The sequence below is a fragment of the Gasterosteus aculeatus genome, chromosome 3 (assembly GCF_964276395.1).
Source record: "Gasterosteus aculeatus chromosome 3, fGasAcu3.hap1.1, whole genome shotgun sequence".
NCBI classification, from domain to species: domain Eukaryota; kingdom Metazoa; phylum Chordata; class Actinopteri; order Perciformes; family Gasterosteidae; genus Gasterosteus; species Gasterosteus aculeatus.
The window spans coordinates 1140744-1161408 of NC_135690.1; the positions used below are offsets into that span (position 1 = coordinate 1140744).

At 48.7% G+C, this 20665-nt stretch overlaps 1 protein-coding gene across 11 annotated transcripts in view; it reads left to right on the forward strand.

Moving 5' to 3' along the window:
* znf521 (zinc finger protein 521) overlaps positions 1-20665 on the forward strand; it is an 88028-nt gene that overhangs the window by 51683 nt on the left and 15680 nt on the right. For all 11 annotated transcript variants that reach the window (XM_078098587.1, XM_078098585.1, XM_078098586.1 and 8 more), the window contains 2 exons: positions 14794-14925; positions 20336-20451. In XM_078098587.1, coding sequence (XP_077954713.1) covers positions 14794-14925; positions 20336-20451 — 248 coding nt within the window. The remainder of the gene's footprint in view (positions 1-14793; positions 14926-20335; positions 20452-20665) is intronic.

A 20665-nucleotide genomic window follows, 5' to 3' on the forward strand; every position in this document is an offset into this window, starting at 1 on the left:
TGCCGTCGGGCACATCCTAATGTCTGCCGTCCTGGAAATGGAAGCAGCATTGTTTGTTTGTCTGCTTTCTTTCCACACACCAATAAAAACGCACTCAAAAGTAAACCTTGGTGTAACGATGACCTTAAATGCAATGACACTCTTTCCCACAACATTGTCCTGTCCAATAGTCCAGAACTCCCCTAGAGGCCTTACAGCAAGTCTAGGAGGAACCAAATGAGAGAGAAATCAATGGCTTTCCTCTCTGCACTGTCTCTGCCCTGGCTGAATTACTGAAACAAGATGCTGCACTTAGAGGAGTCTTTGGAGAGGCCGAGGGAGGGAGAACGAGATGCAAGGGAGGGTGGGGGGGGGAACACTTTTAGGGACATGGGTGCCATTTAGACTAGAACCATCCTCTCACAGAAAGCCACTAAAAGCAGCGAATGATCCTCTTCCCGTCCCTGGATGGGCGGCGGTTAGCCTCCTGTGGTTAAGTGAATTCAGAACATACACTCAGGTTTGAGGTCAAAGACAAGATCATTAAAACGGATATCTGTTTTTTTCTCTTTTGTCATACACACATATTGAGAGTCCTCAACTTGAACTGAATATGAATACTGCAGTTACGGTGCAACCAAAAGCACCGGACCGGGCCGCATGGACCCAATCTCATGTCTTTTGTATTTCCTAATGTAAAATGGGTGTTGTTTAACATCCACCCCAGGTTTTATTGTCTGAAGTATGAAGATGAAAATGAATCCAGCTCGTTTGGTAGACAGAACGTGGTGCTTAAGGGACCCAATCCCTGTAAGTGCCATTAAGTGGAAATTGCCGTTCACATATTCCAGTGGTTTGATTAATTACACTCTCTCATGTGCTTTCATAAAGGCCCAATGAAATACGGGGAGCAAATTGCATTGTGTTCCTGTATCCTGTTATGTAAAAACAGTTTAATTATTGACACATGTTTTGCCACCTGGCTTGGGAAAGGATGGTTGGACATGAATAGAAATCATACAATGGACGTTATGGACGGGAAGAGCTAGCACTCGAGATACCATGTGTTTTCCGTACGCGTGACTCCTTTCATGTCCCCGCCTCCACCTCGCCTCGGGTTCTCCTGCTGAATCAGAGCGGGGAGCAGACGCGATCAGCTGGCTATGTCACAGTTGTGGAGCGAAGCCTTTTTTTGTGGAAGCGACTGCGCTCTAGAAACCCGTCTAACTTTAACCGCGTTTTGAAAGCTCTTTTCTAATAAATGTGTAGTTAGGAAGATATTTAGTGATGGCTACTCAGCCTCCCCCGGGGGAATGAAAGATCACTGCTGGCTTTGTGTGATGTCTCAAGATAGCTCCATTTGATCAGACGCTGCTTAGTTACTGACACGCTCCGAACTCAAGGAGGCGGTTTTAGGAAGACAACTATCAAATTTCTCTTCAGCTCCCTTTGCTCCCGTTTGTCTTTGTTCCTGGGCGGTCTCATTCAGGAGCGCTGCCCTCTGCTGCCACAAGGACTAAATAGCATCAGCTAGCCAGGGCAGTTCTTCCCCTTCTGTCGTAGCCGGTAGTGCTTATGGGCTCCACGCTACTCTGTATTCTACAATGTATGTGGAGGTATTAGCTCATAAAACCCTCCTACTGTCACATGAACCCGCTGCTGTCCCCGAGCTCCCGAATGAACAGCAGGGCTCTGATACTTAGTCCCAAGCTGTTCCTGTTTGCCCAAAACGATCAGGCCCGGCCTCGTGCTCCCTACCTGATCTAGTTGACTGGGCTGTGTAAGTTAGGGAGGCAGTCTCCAGCTCCCCCTCCTCCCTCCCAATATGCACTTGGACCCTGGCTCAGGCTGCACCTTTTCGGTTCCACAGGGATAGGAGGGCCAGATGGAGGAATTTGATTAACCAGCAGTGGAGGACCAAATGTTCAATTGGATACAGAACCAGTTGGAAGGCGGGAGGGAGTGAGGGATGAGGCAGGGTAGAGGGAGAAATCTAAAATGGCTGGTCGTGTGCGCCTGGCCAGCATTTTCCAAAGGGGAGCCGGAAACAGACACTGAGGTGTAGTAATGCAGAAGCCCTTTTTCCAAGTACCAGCTGGGCCTTTTAGGAGCCTCTATCCCCTCAGCAGACACCAGGCTTCAAGCAGCTTGACTTTACCATATGTGGAACTTTTTTTATGCTCCACCTGGTCTCCCCAGGGGACCCGTGCCACTGGGACGCCGGAGGCAGGTGAATTGCTCTTAATGCAAGGCACTGAATCACCGGGCCAACAACATGAGGGAAGTGCCTGGGGAGAGGAAATGGATCTGCAGGAAGGCCGGCCAGGACCGGTGCGACCTTGGAGCCGGTGCCCGCTGCGGAGTAGAAAAGGAGGACGTGAGATGGGTCACTGTCCTTCCACTAACTACCGTCCCCCCCCTTCGATAACATTCAGTCTCTCATTTAGAAAAAGAAAGAAAAATGAATCAATTTCTCGACGCTCCTCAGCTTTAATTTAAACCCCTGTACCTGTTTTTTCTTTCCGACTCTCCTTTGCCTTTAAGCTGATTCATTCTAGCTGTGTCGGATATTGATCTAAAAATATAGATCTTGCAGTATTGTTTCAGTAAATGCAGCACTTCTTTGGTCTGCTGTACGGAATCTAATACACACAATTTAATATTTACGGTTGCATTTTCCTCTACATCATCGTCCGTTGGACAGCCAGGTCAGACGAGGGAGATTTTCGCCTGGACGCTGGCGGTGTGGTCACTCTCCCGCCTGCACCTGTCTCGCTGAGTCTGTGGCACAAAGCCAGAGGTCATGGGTCGCCACGGGGGGCCGTCAAGGTCAAAGGTTTATCACTTTGCGGGGGGTCCGGGAGCCATCGCTCAGATCCTACGCTACACAGGATCTAGCTTCTCCCCCCCCCCCCACCCCCCCACTTTTTCTAATCCTTCCAAATGGCTCGGGCCAAAACTCCCGACAGCAGCGAGAGAAACAAGCGGTGGGATGTGCAGCTCTGAGCCATCAGCTGGAGATTTCACTTTGAAAAGAAGCCCTTTCACTCACTGCCCTTTCCACCAATCAGAGGCCCCGCCAGAGTCCAGGCACCCAGAGCTGCTGCCCTTTGACCCTGCCAGCGGTTGTTGGTTTATTTTGTTTGGTTTTTAGAGAGGATGGGGCTTTTCTTATTGACAGGCCAGGCAGCAAGACTCGGATGAGGTCTTTAGCAAAGACAGCCAGCGAGGGAGAATTTCACAGCTCAGGAAAAAAGAGCCGAGTACGACGTTCGTACTGCTGGAGCTGTTGTCACGTTCATTGAGACATGTGGAAAACGGCCTATTCCGGGTAGAAAAGAGGGGCCATTCATCCAAAGCCGATCGCATCAGGCAGATAGAAATTCCTCCATACCCCTGTTTATGCAGCTGTGCCCTCTGATTGAATTACACCAACCCTCTCGCTCCACCCAAATGTCCTCTGAATGTGCCAGGAGCCCCAAATGGGTCTCCCATTTTCTTCAGGGAGAACGGGGAAGGGTGGGGGGGGGGAGAGAGAGTCACACCTCCCCGCAGCAGTAATCGGGGCAACGCCACGGCGCTTCCGTGGGTCAAGGCTGGGGGCCTGTCATGTGAGGGCCACCGGGGGGTGGGGGGGCGGGCGAAGGAGGCACGCCCCCGGGGAAGTACTAACCGTCATGCTGTAGCACCAACGCTGACAGACCGCGGGGAACGGACCCCGCCGCGCCGCGCCGCGCCTGTCAGCCGTTCCGGCAGCGCGGAGTGATGGCGGCGGCGTCCCTCCACCGGGACTGCATTACTGAAGGCTTTTTCTTCTCCGCCTCCCTTTTATTTCTTTTTTTGTCGGGGTGGGGAGGCCAGGTTTGTGCGCGCGAGAGGGGTTGTCGAGGGGTGTAATTGAGAGCACGCAGGGAGCTTCGTCTCTCTCCATCTTGTGATTTGGAGGTGAAGACAAGCGCCCTCGGGGGCCCCCTGTCAGAGCTTTTGGGGCGCGCTCCGCACAGACTTCAGTAAAAACACACAAAAAGAATTCCCCCACAAGGGCGCCCCGGCTGAACCGCTGACGCCGATGCAAAAGATTCCGTTTTCTGTGAATCATTTAGTGCGGGACCCCGAGCTTCTCTTTGCAGCGCGACAATAACAGGAAGCCCCGCGCCGTCCTCCTCATCACGGAAAAAGCGAAAAATTGCAACGATCCCAAAGAATGCGGAATGACTCTTTGTTTCTCACACCTACAATTTCACACATCGCCCTCCGCCACTCCCCCATTCTCCCCCCCCCCGCTCCCACCTCTTGCTTTTTTACCCCTCTCACTGTATGACGAATGTCAAACGCGGTCCGTTAGGAGAGGCTTTTTTCTTCTCGGTAACCAAGAACTTGCCAAGTCGAATGTGCGCTGGGACGAGACTGCTGCGGAAGCATCACATCGGAGCACCGGCATCAGATATTTCTGTGAAAGTAACAGAAATGTTTGAAGGTGTTGTCACGAGCTCACAGGTTCCTGCTGTTTGTGTGCACCTGAGGGAAATGGCGCCTTCTCACCCATTCCGTCTCCACCTTCCCTATTGTTGTTTTTTAAACTTATTTCTGTGTTCAGTTATCACTTTTATTGTGGTTAAGATTCTCAGCGTGGCTGTTTTCTTTGGGGGGGGGGGTTGACAGAGGGGGTCGGTTGCTGTAGTCAGAGTTAAATTTAGAGGAGTTGCTTTCTGTGTGACTTGGAGACATGTCATCTTCTGGAAGCGGTGGGGAGTCTGTCAGTCAGAGCCATGGTGTGTTTTAATCATCTCTGTCCCACTTGGAGGAGCGCTGACGGTTCGAGTGAGGGTTCCCTCCCCTGGACAATACCAGTGTGCTAGAGTCTCAGACGCTCTGATGTCAGACGTAGCAACCAGTTAAGAAATATCAGACGTTTCTTCCTCAAGTTAATCCTGCAAATTCAATGGGGGAATCAAGCGATGTCTGGTGAATTTGAAGACGCATCGCAAGTGTGTTTGAAGGTTTTTATTTTGTGATCTTTCAAAAGATGTGACAGCTGGAAGGAGATTGGCAACAAAATAGCAGGAGTTTGTCACTATAATAAGAAAATGAAGCTGATAGAATAATCAAAACCCACGACGTCTTAGAGGCTTAATGAGCGAGGGCTCCCCCCAAGCGAGCAATAATAATAGCGTTTTGTAATTCTATAGCCCTTTTTGATAATACTCCAAGGAATTTTAAATAGACGTTTCTTTGTAAAGCAAAGTAGGCTAGACTGAAAATTATATTTTCCATAATGCGGAAATGATGACAGCAGGTTTGTTGTTGCAGTTTGTCGCTGAGAGAGAACGTGCGCCTATTTAGGTATTTAAATACAAATAAATACCGATATTTTGAACTATACATTTTAATCACAATGTCCTCTCAGTAATTGCATCTGGATTTACATTTAATGCTCACCAGAGTGACGTGCGCCACCAAATTGAGCTTTAAACAGGAGTACTTAGCAAAATATTCCTACAAGCCCCCAAGCAATTAGTCCAGCTGCCTGCCTTTGTCCACCTACCCATTGTGTCCTTTGTAAAAACCATTCTCTTACACCTCCTCTTGCTCCGTCCTTCGAGACGCCGTTGGAAATCCGGGGCTCTGGGTTGAACCCACGGTTGGTCTAAATGTAATAAAATGTGTGTCATGTCACCGGCTCTCTCCCTCTGGCTCCCCCTGCCTTTGACAGGAAGGCCTCGGCGGCTTCTTCTGCGGTGATCTTTAGCCCCTGCAGGTCCCGTCGACTATTTCAGGACGTCCCTGCGATTTCTGGGTGGACTCCACCCTTCACACACGCTTCAGAGCATCGACGGTGGAGGGAAAATAGACAGGTAGATAGAAGGAAAGCCTGGAACATCTCGACCAGCGCTCTGGGAAAGCCTCCCGTGGTGCCAGGCCACATTGCAAACAAAGAAGAAAAAAGCCGAATAGCTTCTACACTGATTGTGTTTGTTAGTTCTACATTAAGCTTATTGAAGTTGAAGTCGGCAGTGCTTATTATACACGGTGTGGAACGAGCTCTTTGCTTGTTGTGTTTTTTACCCTGCGGTTTACACGTAACGGAAACTATGGCAACCAAAGTCAGGAGCGGTTTCTGCAAAAAGGACCCAAGCTGAGCCCATCCAGATGATGCACATTCAAATTTGAACATATATTGACTCGGATTCTAGTATCTTTTTTTTTATTTTATTGTTTTATCATGAATTCAATCTTTATGCAGATGAAGGCAAACAGATCACGCGTGGAACACTTACCTCACCTCATGCGCGTGCGTGTGCATGCCGGTTTCTGTGAACGCGCCACTCTGCGTGTGTCTGTGCATGGATATCGCGGCTTGGAGAGAGAGGGTGTGCATGTCCGCTGTATTAGACGGGGCGAGCGAGGGGCGCCTCAGCGTGTGTGTGCGCTGCTGTCTGTTCAGAGCTCTCGGCGCCAGCAGGGAGCGCCATTCTAATTTACCCATCAGCCACGGAGGTGGGGGGTAAAGGCGCGGGGCATCGCTGTCGGAGATTTCACATTCGAGGGACGAGATTACCAGTCAGGGGACCCCTGTGTGGAGGTGATGAGGGAGGGGGACTGCAGGGGCACAGTGAGGGGCGGCTGGGACGGCTGGGGGGACGGAGGGGTGCTGAGAGGGGGGACTGAGGGGGGGGCAGCACGACTCAACGCCACCCTGGAGTCCGTGGGCTCTCTTTTTTTTTTTGCTGGGGAGCGCACAGCTGCCAAGCTGCACATCTGTTTGACACCAGGCGCTGTGGTACGGCAGTCGGGGGCCGTCCGTCCTGATTCACATCTCCTCGCTCGCTGGTTTGTTTTAAGCGTCTGGACGGCTCCGCCTCTTCTGAGGTCCTCGCAAAAACAAAAGACAAAGGAACCGAGATTCCAACTTTTGTAACGGGAAACGATTTGTCCTCCTGTTTGTCAGCGCTGGTACGTGCTGTAAACAGTGGAGCGCAGTCACGGCCTTGTGGAAATCATGGGGAATAGTTACCTCAGACTCGGCCCACGCGGCCTGTGTTTGAGTGCCGGCCAAGTCAGCCGTGGCTGCTCCAGAGGCCCCCGGAGCCTCTTGGGGAGACGGGACATTCCAAACAGCATAACTCATTCTTTACACCCTCACCGCCGCCATTAGTTAATTATATGCAGGTGTTTTCCTTTCTCCGTTTTTTTTTTTTCCGTCGATCTAATAAAAATGTAACCATAAGTACATAAAGCCTAATAGACGAGGAAAAGGAAGTGGGGAAACATTGTGGAGGAAGTGGTTGAATGTGCTGTGTGAAGCAAATTATTGCCCCCATGTAGATTCATCAGTTCTCCCTGCTGGATTAAGGAAGGGCCTTTCTAATGAAGTTCGCCCCGTCAAAATGAAGGGACTAATTCTGATTTAGCTGAGGTAATGAACTTCCCCTCTCCTAGTGAGAGCAGCACCATGGGGCGGGCAGAGAGGGGTGGTTGTGTAAGGGGGGGGGGGGGGGGGGGGGGGGAGGAGAGGAGGAGAGAGAGCGACGGAGTGAGGCAAGACGAAGACGAGACACGGGAGGGACATGGAGCGAGGACAGAAAGATAGACGGGGGAGAGGGGAGGCTAAGAGAAGGAGAAAAAAATTTATGCAAAACGCCTGTCTCGTATTTGCTGAGATGTATTAAATTTCCAGCGCGGGTGCCCGTGTTATATAAAATTATGCTAATGCCTCGCGGCCCGCTGCGAATGGCGGCTTGCTGGTCCTGAGCATGCGTGGCTGGCCGCTACACGGAGCGCGCTCAGTGGGACTCAGCTTTTCTATTAAGGAAAACCTCTAGACACCTGATGATGAATTCTCTCTCACCAAATGTTCCCCCCCCCCCCCCCCCCCCCCTTTTTTTTGTGTGTGTCGAAAATATGAGCGCCTTTCTAAATGACTTTGGAGGGCCCGGCATGGCACTCGGCGGCCTGCGTCGAGCAGGGGGGGTTGAGAGGGAAAGAGGGGGGGGGGTCCCTCTGCAGCAGGCTAAGGGAGTCAATTAAGGCAAGCACTGATAATTATAAGCCGGTAGAACGCAGGGGCTGGCTAATTGTACAGTGTTCCGTGCCGTGAGCCCAGCCAAGGGGCCTCTCCGCAACGCTCTCTTCCCCCATTCCTTTGTGTGGACCGCAGACCCCAAAGAGCAACTTACCTCAGCAATGCCACAGTGAGGCCAGCGGGGAGAAGCCATGCATGTGCCCGTAATTAACTTTTGGCATTCTTCTGAGACCTGAAAGAGATTCTGGTTGGAATCGCACCTCACTTCTTCTCTCCTTCTTGAGTCTTTTCTTGCCCATTTTACTCTTTCTTGTACTTGTTTGTAAGGAAATAGTGTTACTTAGCAAAAGCAACTGTGATTGAGCACAAGCGTCTTAGGAAAGTTAGGGCAGAGACACTTGACCTTTAATTCCTTTTAAAAAGAAAAAGAGCTGCAGTTTAGAATAGGCATGTATAAAGTAAATTGGAGCATTTCAGTGCCGAATGCTGTTTTTGTGGCTGCAGGGGGTCCGGCGCTCCCGTGCAATCCATCTCAGCAGCCTGCACTGTTTGTCCCCGACGGACCCCCGTACCTGCCTGCAGCTGCAGCGCCTACACATCATTCGTTAACAAGTATTCGCCTCTCGCCTTTGTTGTGGATTTCTCCCTTTTTTTTTCTTTTATTCTGCCTCCGTGACCTACACGCTGTTCATTTGACCGAGTTTCAGCCATTGTGCATTTTAGCTGTGAGAATAGCTGGTAATGTGGTCCAGGAAAAACACAAAATGGCAGAGCCTCCTTCAAAGCATCCAGTGGTCCTGCTGGAACGCAAACACCAGCTTCATCTGGTCCCACCAGCTCGCTTCCCTCCAGGAGGCGGCGCGGTGAGACATTATGTTCAGAGCGGTTTCAGATCTAAAAAATGCATTTATGCACAAATCTGGAAAATATGCCTTTTGGCGATTTTTTCAGAAGCTTTGTAGGTCGAACTTTGTGTGTTTTTCTTATTTTTCTACAGCATTTGAGTAACACTAAAGTAGATGTAACAGTGATATGAAAGAAAAGAAAGATTAGTTCCTTTAAGCCGCCTTGATGCAGTTGAGTCATAAAAGCTTGCGATGACCTAACGGCGGCCACGCATAGAGACACAAAGCAGAGCACGATCTTCACTCCCAGCGAGCCCATAGCTTGTGTCCGTACGCCTCAACGGGCTGTCTATTTTACACAGGGAACCGAACACATAGACGTTCACGTTGAAACGTTCATGACTTTTGTGACAGATTTTGGACGGACTGTTTCTATGTGTCCCAGGAAGTAAAATGGCTACTTACTTACTGATAAATGTATGCAAACACAGCTCTATTTACACAGAGAGAAAAGGTTGTTGGAATAATTAAATAACATTGGTGTTATGCTCTCATACAGTGCATGCATAGGGGTTCATAACCCAGCTTCTTGCTGGAAATGGCTTCCAATATCACTTTTTTACCATTTTAAATCCCAATTTGTGCGTTTCTATCCATATATAAATAGATCCATTCGCCTGTGTTAAATGTCATGGGGCTTACTCCTTCTACTATATGGAATTGGAGACATAAAAGAGACCTCAAACATAAAAATACTTTCACATAATAATAATAATGCCCCCGTAAAGATGTGCCTTTTGTTTCTTTTCTCTCTAATATTTATGGTTCAACAGTGACTTTTGGCTTTACTTTCTTTATCTTCTGCTACAGAGTATCGCTCAGACACACGCACAGGGGCTCTTGGCAAGTAGCTCGAGTGGAAATGTCTGCTCGGTTAGGGAGGAGAAGTGTCCTTGTGTTTTTGTCCCTCATGTTGTTTTTTTTAACTCCAAAAGGTGTTCTAGTCCGCTAAACCTTTTGTAACATCCACCCAAGCGTTGCGCATGTTTATCTCAACACAAAACCTGTCAGTTTGGTGTTTCCACCTCTGGCCCGGCAGCCGAGGGAGCTGTGAGGCGGTTAATGTAGGCGCAGAGTGGCTGATCCTAGCAGGAGCCTCGCCCTGCTCTGATTAGCACCTCCGACGAGCTGCCACGCGTCACAGCCGACCTTCTCCCAGAGACGCGTTCCCCCACAATCCTTTGCTCTGGCGGCTGCGAGGGGCGTCACCGCGACTTGCATGCCACAGGCGACGCCTCACCCGTCCCCCGTGCCTCTGGAGGCTGGAGAACCGCACCGGGTATGCACAGAACTCGGGACCCCTGACACGAGGGCCACGATGCCTCGCTTAGCTCTCTTCTCTTGCAGACGCAGAATTGTGTTTCATGCACGCGAGCTGCAAACGGAGGCAAAGCTCCTTCTATCATGCGGCATCAGCTTTAGCACTTGACCGCGTTTTCCATCGCCGTGCGGTTCAAGCGTCGAGTCGTTGATAGAATGGGGGTGAATTTTCAAGGTGCTGTGATTAAATATTGTACTTTAATGTTGACACTTTGCACCTGATTCACTCTGTCATTCTCAAACTGTGGAGGGAGGAAATAGATATCAGCTGTGTTACCCCCAGGCGCCAGTTCTCCAATCAGCTTGGGTCTGGAGGGAGTCCATCCCTCTGCGCTCCCACCCACCACCTTCCCGCCCCCCGTCTGCAGCATCCTCCCGGCCTTAATGGGTGTTGTAGTACTTTTGAAATGAGTTTGTTCCTCATGAGCAGTGATTCTACCTCAAGAGAGCACACCACACGGAGGTGGAGTCAATTTGTATTCACCCATAATTCCCTGGGCCTTAATCACTCTGATTTTCCCCCCATTATCTGTTAATGGATAGTTCCCGCGGAGAGAAGAGAGAAGTAAACCCACCTACTGTTTACAGGCCTGAAGCTGTCTGCTCTGCTTCCATCCACAATCCCGCAGTGGGTTTCTGTGTACGGCAACGAGTCCGCGGAAAACCAAATCTTCCCGGTTTATTAACATGCAAACATCCAACATCAGGCGGATTATTGTGAAGCAGATGGTGAGGAAAGGAAAGCAAACTCTAAAGGGGAAATTCCTCGTAAACAAGATTGCTCAAAGCAGGTATTTTCTGACTTTATGGCAGAAACTCTGTAATCTATTGACCCATCAGTTCGACTGGGCCAACTTTGATCATGACGGCGGTTCTGTCTCCGGCTTTTCCAAAACAGCCCATTCCAGCCCACTAAATATTCTCAATTTGTCCTCCACTTGTTTTTTCATTACTTTCAGCATGGAGTGCCTTGATTGATGTTCTTAATATCAATTGTTAGTGTGCTGCTTTCGCGACACAAAGCAGCACGGGTCCCTCTCACAGTGAGCTTCAGAGAAGCATCCACCCGGCCCCAGAGGGGCCCGTAAATCTGACTATCACATCCCTTTCTCTTCCAAAGCCAAATGCTGAAAGTGATCCTGAATTCCCCTCCAATTCAAATTGCTCCTCAGCAGACTTGTTTAAATAGAGTAAGGGGCAGTGTTGGCGGCGGGGGGGGGGTGCTGGAATGGAATCAGCTGAGGGACAGTTTTTAATTAAGCAATGCCCTGCGTTGTACTTAACTACACTCAGGAAGTTAGACTAGTCTTTGGTTACTTTAGTTCAATCTTGTACTTCCTCTCATCTGATGGCTCTGCACCTTCACGAAGAAGCGCAGCTCAACAAGCTGCAGTGGTGTCGTTGTTACATAAAGGCTACAGTAAACTGTGCAAGCCAAACCCCCCAAACAACCTTCAACCGCACATGAACTTCAGCCGGGAGTAGATAAAAGTAAACAGCACAGAGAAATAAAGACCACCCTTTTTTGAGAGTCGTTTTCTCCCCCTCTCTGCCTCTCCCGTCCTCCACGTGGGAGAGATATTAGGCGTTTGTGTTTTAAGGAGCTGTGAAATACATAAACCATGAGCCACAGCAACGCGAGGCCCCGTGGATATGCAGATGGGCTTACTTTGCTGGTGTCAGGGATGCTTAGAAGGAGCAGTTCACATCTGAGGGAGTGGAGAGGGACAGGGTGGTGGCAGCGGAGAACACTCGGGGGACTCGGAAACAGAGAGCGGCGGGAGGGAGCGAGACAGAGACGAGGGAGAGAGAGGGGGGAGAGCGCTGACAGTCCCACGGGGCGCTGTAACTATATCCAGAGTCTGCTCAGTGCGTAGAAAGGGGTGAGGGTGGGAGCGCGCAGGGCCCTGCTGATTGGGCAGCCCTGGAGACGGGCGGGTGGAATGACAGGAAGTGACCTCAGCCCAATGAGGCGGCATGTAGGGGTGATTGAGCCCACTTCCTCCCCTGGCTCTCACTAAGAAACAGGCTGCCAGCTTGTTACACTGGCCAATAGAGCCCCAGTTTACTCGTAACATCTCACAGTCAGAACCTCTTTTCTCCGTCTCCATCTGTGTCTGTACTCATTCACTTAGGTTTCCTTATGTGCATGATGCCTGTAGTTGAACGTTGTACTACGATTTAATCAGATTACTAGTCATGTGACTAGTCATTTTATATGTACATGTATGTCAATACCTTTTTAGAATGATAAAAAATGAAATCCCAAATCCAACAGTAAATGAAGAACTGTGTGTTTGGCTCAAGAAATCCTGTAGCTTACTGCTCATTGCCAAAGACTTTTTTTTCTCCCAAAGTCTTGCATTGAGTGACACCTGTCATCATAATGTAGGAGTTAATTTTAAAACAATATGCTGAACAAATTCAGGATTTATTCCACTAAAAACAGAACTATTTGTTGGTAACTTGTTTTAAAAGTGTACATTACTCTTTTCAATCCATGAATGTCTTTTGTTGGCAATAATAAAAATACAGATTAACGTCAGCCTTGTTCTTCAAATGGAAGCCCACTGTGTACATCTCTTCACCATTTCCCTTTGGTGCACCTGCTCACAGGCATAAACACACACACATGCATGCACACAGGCAGGCAGGTGCAGAGTTATCTGCATAATGAAGCAGGCCAGGTCTCCAACGGGACAGCGCTGCGCACGGGGGGGGGGTCAAATGAGGTCTGCGCATATGGCAGAAGAACAGATCTACAGAACCCTGCAGCAAGCTTGGCCTTACAGGACACAACCTCGCACAAATAAGCAACCTGAATGGGGATCAAAGTGTGCAGTGATCCCGTTGAACGGCTACGTGGACGCGTGGACTTGTGCACCCCCCCCTCCCTTCGCTGACGCCTGCTGCTCCAGCCAGACGCACGTGTGGCCCTCAGAATATCATCATCTGTCAAATGCATGATTGCGGAACACATCATCAACTCCGTCTCTTTCTACTTTGAGCCGCTTTGATGGTTCTTTTACCTTTTACTGGATCGTCATGGGGGAGATGAGTCTGTCAGCTTTTGCTGATGCTTACAGAAAGTGAGGGTTTTGTTTTTATGCCGTAGACGGCGCCTTGTGTGGCATGCAAGGCCGTTTGTGTTGTTGAGCAAAAGATTTTGAAGGGACATTTGGTAATATGTTAGGAGAACGTTTGGAATTTACACAATGTTTCTTTTGGCGCTGCAGGAGATGTTTCCTCTCTCAAACAGGAAATATTATGGGTTGCTGAGTTGCGTTTGTCACCATACAGTTTGCTGCTGGAATAAAGCTGAAAAAAGCCAGAATGGCCCATTGCGGGTTGCAATTGAATTGAAGTGCACTGCTTTTCAGCACACAATCGCCTCAATGGATTAACCCTATACTTGGATCGTGCCCAGCGTAGCTGAGGTGGATTGTGTACTCGTGCCTCGAGTAACCGGTGCCTTTGTGTCAGGAAAAACCTGAGATGAGTCCCAGGTGGAAGCAGCCCACCCCCCATGTCGTAGCTGGCCTAATGTCAGCGTCGGCAGGAGTTTGATGGAGCACAACGGAAGAGTGTACACGCCTTTTATTGACGCACTGGAGATGGGCAGTTCTCTGGAAGCCGGAGTCAGCAAATCTGTGTGCTGCGAACGAGTGTGCATGTTCACAGTCTGAACGACATTACTTGTGGCCTCGGCTGAGGCAGTGCAAAAAAAACAAAACAGTTGTATCGCTGTATTAAAAAGGAGGAGAGCTGTTTTGTTAATGTCCACTGGAGACGTCATCATAAGATCATTGGGTAACAACACATACACAAACACCACTGCATCTGAAATGAGACTATTTAACTGTTCCATCCATCCATCCATCCATCCATCCATCCATCCATTGTCAAACCGCTTATCCTGCACACAGGGTCGCGGGGGGGCTGGAGTCCATCCCAGCCAACTTCGGGCAATAGACAGGGTACACCCTGGATTGGTCGCCAGCCAATCGCAGGGCAACACAGAAACACACAACCATTCACACTCACATTCACACAACTACGGGCAATTTAAAGTCCCCAATTAACCTAATCCCCAGAGCATGTCTTTGGACTGTGGGAGGAAGCCGGAGAACCTGGAGAGAACCCACGCAGACACGGGGAGAACATGCAGACTCCCTATTTAACTGTTCCTTCTCTATTTATTTTGGATTCACCTTTTCAACGCACAAATGATTGTATGTTGAGTTCTCTCAAAATCTGTTTCTGTTTTCAGACACTATAAATACATTTTGCATGTAAGTTAATCAAAACGATGACGCCCAACATGTTCACGGTGCAATGCTCCAGCCGGTCATCTAATTCATGCCTGATGGGAGCAGATCACACTTTATATTATTTCCTGTCTCATGGAAATCACAGGCAGGCACCTTTAAAACAAATGTGTTGATTTAAAATGTCATGTGTAAGGAGTCAAGCAAAGAAAACGAGGCAGATCAAGACCTCTGGCACGCTTTGCTTATTTCCCCTCTCATGATTTCCTTTGTGTTTTTGTTTCTTTGTCCTCTGCAGAGGAAGGATTGAACCATGAATGCAAGCTCTGTAGTCAGTCCTTCGACTCACCCGCGAAGCTTCAATGCCACCTGATTGAGCACAGCTTCGAGGGCATGGGAGGAACCTTCAAGTGTCCCGTCTGCTTTACAGGTATGCATTGTGTTTGTGTGCATCCCACTGTGCTGATACAAAGATCACAAAGGTAGAGTTGTCTGTTTTTTTCATTGATATTCTATTCAAATGCGTCGCTTTCCATTTCCTAGTTGTCTTTTTTTTTCTAGTGTGAAAAGGCAAATGGCTTCTAAATGAGTTGGGAAAGGTCAAGCAAGCGGGTCGGCTAAAGCGGGGAACAGTTTGCTGCATGTGGCTTTTTATTTAGTCAAATTGCCTCCAAATCAAGGCCAAAGAAGTGTCATGAGGTGAGAGGGGGGCGGGGGGGGGGGGCAGTGTGAGCGGAGGGGAAATGGGGGAGGGGGTACGGAGGAGATAGGAAAGAAAGGGAGATGTGTTAATTGTGGATGTCAGTGGTGCTGATAGCTGTAATGATCTCATCTGTCTCTGTGCGTGGAGGTGGAAGGACCGGACTCCTCCTGAGAGGATAGCGCCCTCCTTCAGTGTCAACAGGGTTAACTATCTCTATAATGAAATCTGCAAAGTCGTTAACTTCAGCTCTTCACTCTTTCTCCCTTCTCAGCTCTTTACTCCTGCTCACACTTTTTGAGTCCTCTCAGCTCATTTCCCCCCTTTTGCACGCAGACAATGAACATCATTAGCTCACTAGTTTTGTATTTGGCTTGTATGTATTTTTATGCATTTCTCACCTTCATCCACCTCGCGGCTCTGCTCCTTATGCATTTGCCTCGTCTCTCTTTCTCTCCCCTTCCCGCTACCACTCTGCTCTCCTTCTCTCATTGCTGTTTTGGCCTTATCTCTCTTTCAGCAGACGCCTATTGATATATCCCCACCCCTAAGCCCCCCCTCACAGGGGCCGAGGCATTTAATATCCAGAGCATGCCTCCTTCATCTGAGCCTTCATTTTCCACCGCCGGCTTTGACAGACAGGTCCCATCCCCCCCCCCCCCCCCGCCTCTCCCTCCGCGTCCATATCGATCACGGCGCATGAGAGAGAGAGGGATGCTGGGAGGGAGAGGGGAGGAGGGAGTGACAGAGTGCACCCTCAGGACAGTGGCCGCAGAGCAGACAGACAGATGGGCGAAGCCCCCCCGTGACGGTGGCGAGCGTGGATGGACGGAGGGGCCTCCCTCCGTTGGGGAGGCGCAGGACAGACAGAATGGGAGTCCGAGCACTGGGAGGGAAAAGGAGGAAGTGGCAGCTGTCCGTGAAAGTGAAAGGACTATTATAGTATTTCATTGGAAACACGTGCGTATTCTTTCACCATGAGGTCGTGCAGCAGAAGCTTGTAATTAAGTCGGAGAGTTGAATGGTTGAAGCGTGATTAACGTCTTAAGCTCAGGTGCTCTCAGCACTTAGTCAATGTTCAGGAGAGATTCTCGTCTCGGGTAAAAAACATTTCAGAAGTCAACAGTGCACAAGACAGGGTGCGTTTATTTTTTCACGTTAGTTTGAAAGCACAATCTTAGATTTACGTTGACCTCAGTGATAAGGACAACGTAAACCGAACTGCACAAGGGATCCAGGATGTGAACCGCTGGATTCCCTTTAAAGTCATTTATTGTCTAATCATTTCCAGAGGGCAGGTTTGGAGTGTAAATGCATGCATGTCATTGCACATATTGACTGTCCAAATAAATAGATATATTTATATGTAGATATTTCACTGGGTTGTTATTTGAAAGTGTAACTCGTTCTTCTGTTTGGTTGTTAAATGTTTAAAAAATGAGTCACATTTTATTCTTTTGAAAACTTTATTTACAGATTAAAAGGATGCCCATTACAGGCGTAATGAGTCCGACCATAAAAGCAAAACTTTGATCAAAGTAGGTGGTGCCAGCAATAGCGGCCGGGTCATTGAGCTCGGATTTGCAAGGTTACTCTTAGTTCAAAAAAATCATTCCAGCTCGATGGCCGTGTTTTGGTTTGATCTACCCGCCGTGACCCAAAACCTCCCTGGGAGGGAGGGAGTGATTGTCATTCTTTGACACACCTGATTATCCTCAAGCTGCACCGAAGGGAGCGCGGAGAGCGGAAAATACCATCCCACTAAACAGACCGGGGGAAAAAGAACGGGGAGGAAAAGTATGTCGCAGTTGGTGGATGACGGGAGACAAAATAGAGGAGAAAAGGAGACAAAACTTGGAGGAAGCTGAGAGGGTTGCAACTGGCAAGTTTGGATGTGAGATGAAAGAGGGGAAGAGAAGGAGGAAAGCAGAACTGTGTAGGGAAGGGAGGGTAAATGGAGAGAGGTCCACAAGCCCCTGGATGATGAGAGGGAGGCTGACTCTCCCAGGACAGATTTGACAGGTTTCAGAAGTGGGGGAGCCTGCAGCTAGAAGTGTCTGCCTGCACCCTCAGGAGCGTTGGCGAGGGCTGGTGTGGAAATTGTGATTGGGAATATGTGCTTAAGACAAACAAAACATAAGAAAGTGTGCCTGATGAAAGTCCTGTGTGTGTGTGTGTGTGTGTACACTTTTCTTTCACTTATGTCACAGCGGGAAGTACAAACTGCAAAAAACTACAGGATGCAAAAGTCTCGACAAATACAGTGGTTTAATTGGCTTTTTGTTTAGCTGCTGCCCACGATTCCGCCAGTGCGAGATGTTAGCATCATGACATCTCGTCTCCAGAAATGTGACATAGCTCAGCACCATCCAGAAATGTGACATAGCTCAGCACCATCCAGAAATGTGACATAGCTCAGCACCATCCAGAAATATGACATAGCTCAGCACCATCCCAAAACTAGCAGTCATGAGCTCAGAGCCGACATGTTTTGCGGCGCCTCAGAACACTTGGATCAGCCTCTGCATTGTGAACTCTTGGATTAAGCAGAAACGAACACATGTAGGCTAGACGAATAAATAAATGAAAAGGAGAAAGGGGGGCGGGGGGGGTAAACTTTTTTTTTTTCCCTGCCTGCACAAACAGCTTAGTATTGGTGCAGTGCAGCCTGCAGAGAGCACCACCCTGCCAAAATAAAGATGAGCTGGGGCCCGCAGTAAAGCAGGCGTCTGCCATGGGCGGCCCCTGAGATCTAATCAGAGGGCTTAATATCCCCCACAGCGAGGAGACCTTGGCCCCTCAGCCCCCTCGGCCCTGACACCCCTGACGCTCCGCTCTGCTCCGGCTCCACGGCCAACAAACTCCACAAAGTTCTCTCCCTCCCTCTCTCGGCCTCTCTCTCTCTCAGCAGGGACAGACACAATGTCCAGCCACTGATCCTGTTTGGATGTGGTTTTGGATTATTCCCCCCCCCCCCCCCCCCCCCCCGTTTTTTGTATGTCCTCATTTTAACCCACGAGGACAACTTTCTCCTTGCAATGGGCAGCATTTGCCTTGGTTTGTTCCATATGTGACCCGTGCTGCTGAATGAAACCTCCTGTCATTGCCAGTCTTGTGTCTATATTAGATGTTGAATGCTAATTTAATGATGAAGACAAAGAAAGAGTCGTTCATCGTACCACTAAGTAAACTACCTATATATTAACATGCCCCGTTATTATTCATAAATATAACCGGAGCCTGAAAAATGTCAAAATTGAACTATAAGAAGAAGCCAAACAGTGATTGAGCTTCCACTTAAATTTGTGATTTAAATGCCAGAAGTCCATTTCGTATTTATTGTTCTTACAGGCCACGTGCACGTGCCAATAGTGCATTTGACGTTTAAATCAGCTGCCATTATCCACTTGCATGAGAATGAATGCAGAGCCATAAATTGACAAATGCACAGCTGATTAAATGTGTCTCTCACTGCAGCTGGAGCCGATCTACACGTAAACAGCGAGCATTAGCCAACTTGACGTCTCTGTTCTGTTTGGCCCTATTGTACAGTATTAAAAGGCCCCCCAAGTCTCGAATCCATTTTTATTTTTGCTGTATTGACTTTTTCCTCCGCTCGCCAAAGACATAATGAAGGCTTCCTGCAGCTGCCGTGACCTGCCTCGTACAGTATATGCAGACAAATCGCAGCTACGGAAAAAAGCTATTGTTCATCCGCGCATTTTGTCTGAATTCCCCACGAAGAAAATCGTCATCCTTTTTAGAGCATGAAAGAGGCACAAATGTGCATGACGGCCCCGTCCTTAACCTGCAGCGGCAATGTTTTGTAGTGGACTGTGAAACCGGCCATTTATCTGCAATTCTGTTTGTCTTCCTGTCGTTGTGGTCGTTCGCTTCCGAAATGGACCACGGAGTTGTTGTTTGTCCATTAGAGGACGTTCATTTCTGGTTAACGTGCCGCCATTTTCCAGAGACAGCTGTCGCCCAGGCATTAGCAGTCTGGAGGCGCCACCGCAGCGTGGGCTGCTTTCAATCCAAACTTTTATTTCCCAGGTCAGGAGTGTGACATTCAATGAAGCCGAGTGCGTCTCAAGTGTACGCAGCTCAATAATTAATAACCGCTCTCCCAGGTGAGCTCAAATTGGGACACGTTGATGTTGCAGAGGCCCGCCACAGGGCTGCAGCGACCCCAAAGCCGCCTCCCTCCGACAGACACCTCACCTTTTGTGGCTGTGCCTTTTTCCCCTGCTCTCCTTGTGGCCCCGCGGTGCATGAATTAGAAGAAAAGTTATTTTGAGCTGTGAGAAATTCAAATGAAGCCCCCCACATGCTAACTTTTCCAGAGCATCCAGACCTTTGAGACTAGACGGCCGTCCTTTAAAGCACAAGGGTCTGAGATAACAAACAGCATGTTTGAAGTGCTCCTTGGAGGGTGCAGAGACACACACACACACACACACACACAATATTCACACAATTGCCCCCCCCCCCCCCCTCTTGGCTTTCCAGTTTGGACTATGGCTTAATTAAAACACAAATGCAGGGTATATGTTTTACGTTCCAGTGAGTTGTGTGTTCATATGATGGCAAATGTAGACTCAGCCTGCATGAATAAATAGTGCAGCATCATGAATATTTATATTGTAAATATAATTAGCGACGTAGACTAATGGAGGCCATGTTTTGCACTTGAAGCCATGCCAATTTTTTTTTTCGTGGTTGTTTATTTTCTGGCTTGTTGTCCCCACTGTAGTGCTAAATAAAGAGCATCGTTATTACCGAAACATTATGCATTCGCTAGCTCTAGTGCCATAAATTTGACCACTTTTGCTACACGGTTAACATCTCAATTGTTGTGTTTTTTTTCATCATACAGCTCATAACCATGTTTTTGTCTATTGTTAATAATGCATTCATTTGTTTGTAATTAAGTCATTTTACGTGCCCATTTGACATAGTAATTTTCAATCCGGCAGACACAATTATTACAGTGCCTTTGCTCCCTGAAGGCAGGCTGCAGCGCTGGTGGTGCAAAGAATGTGGGAATCTTACAGTGACAGTTTTTGAAATGCATTATTCAATTATTACAACGTTCTAACCTTCATAAATTCCTTCTCCCTCCACCCGTGTGTCTCCCCAGTATTCGTCCAGGCCAACAAGCTCCAGCAGCACATCTTCTCCGCCCACGGTCAGGAGGATAAGATCTACGACTGCTCGCAGTGCCCCCAGAAGTTCTTCTTCCAGACGGAGTTACAGGTGAGCCTCGGGCTGCCGCTCGCTGAAAGGGGCCACGAGCTAATCGCACACGACAGCCTAACAAACACTAAACACTGCTCACTGCCGTCCCCTCCATCCCGGCTGGGACGAGAGCCTCAGAAGGAATTATTTCAGTCCGTTTCCAAAACTCATTTGTGATGTGCAGATATGATTTGATTTGCTTATTAGACCAGCAGAGCACTAAAATATCTGG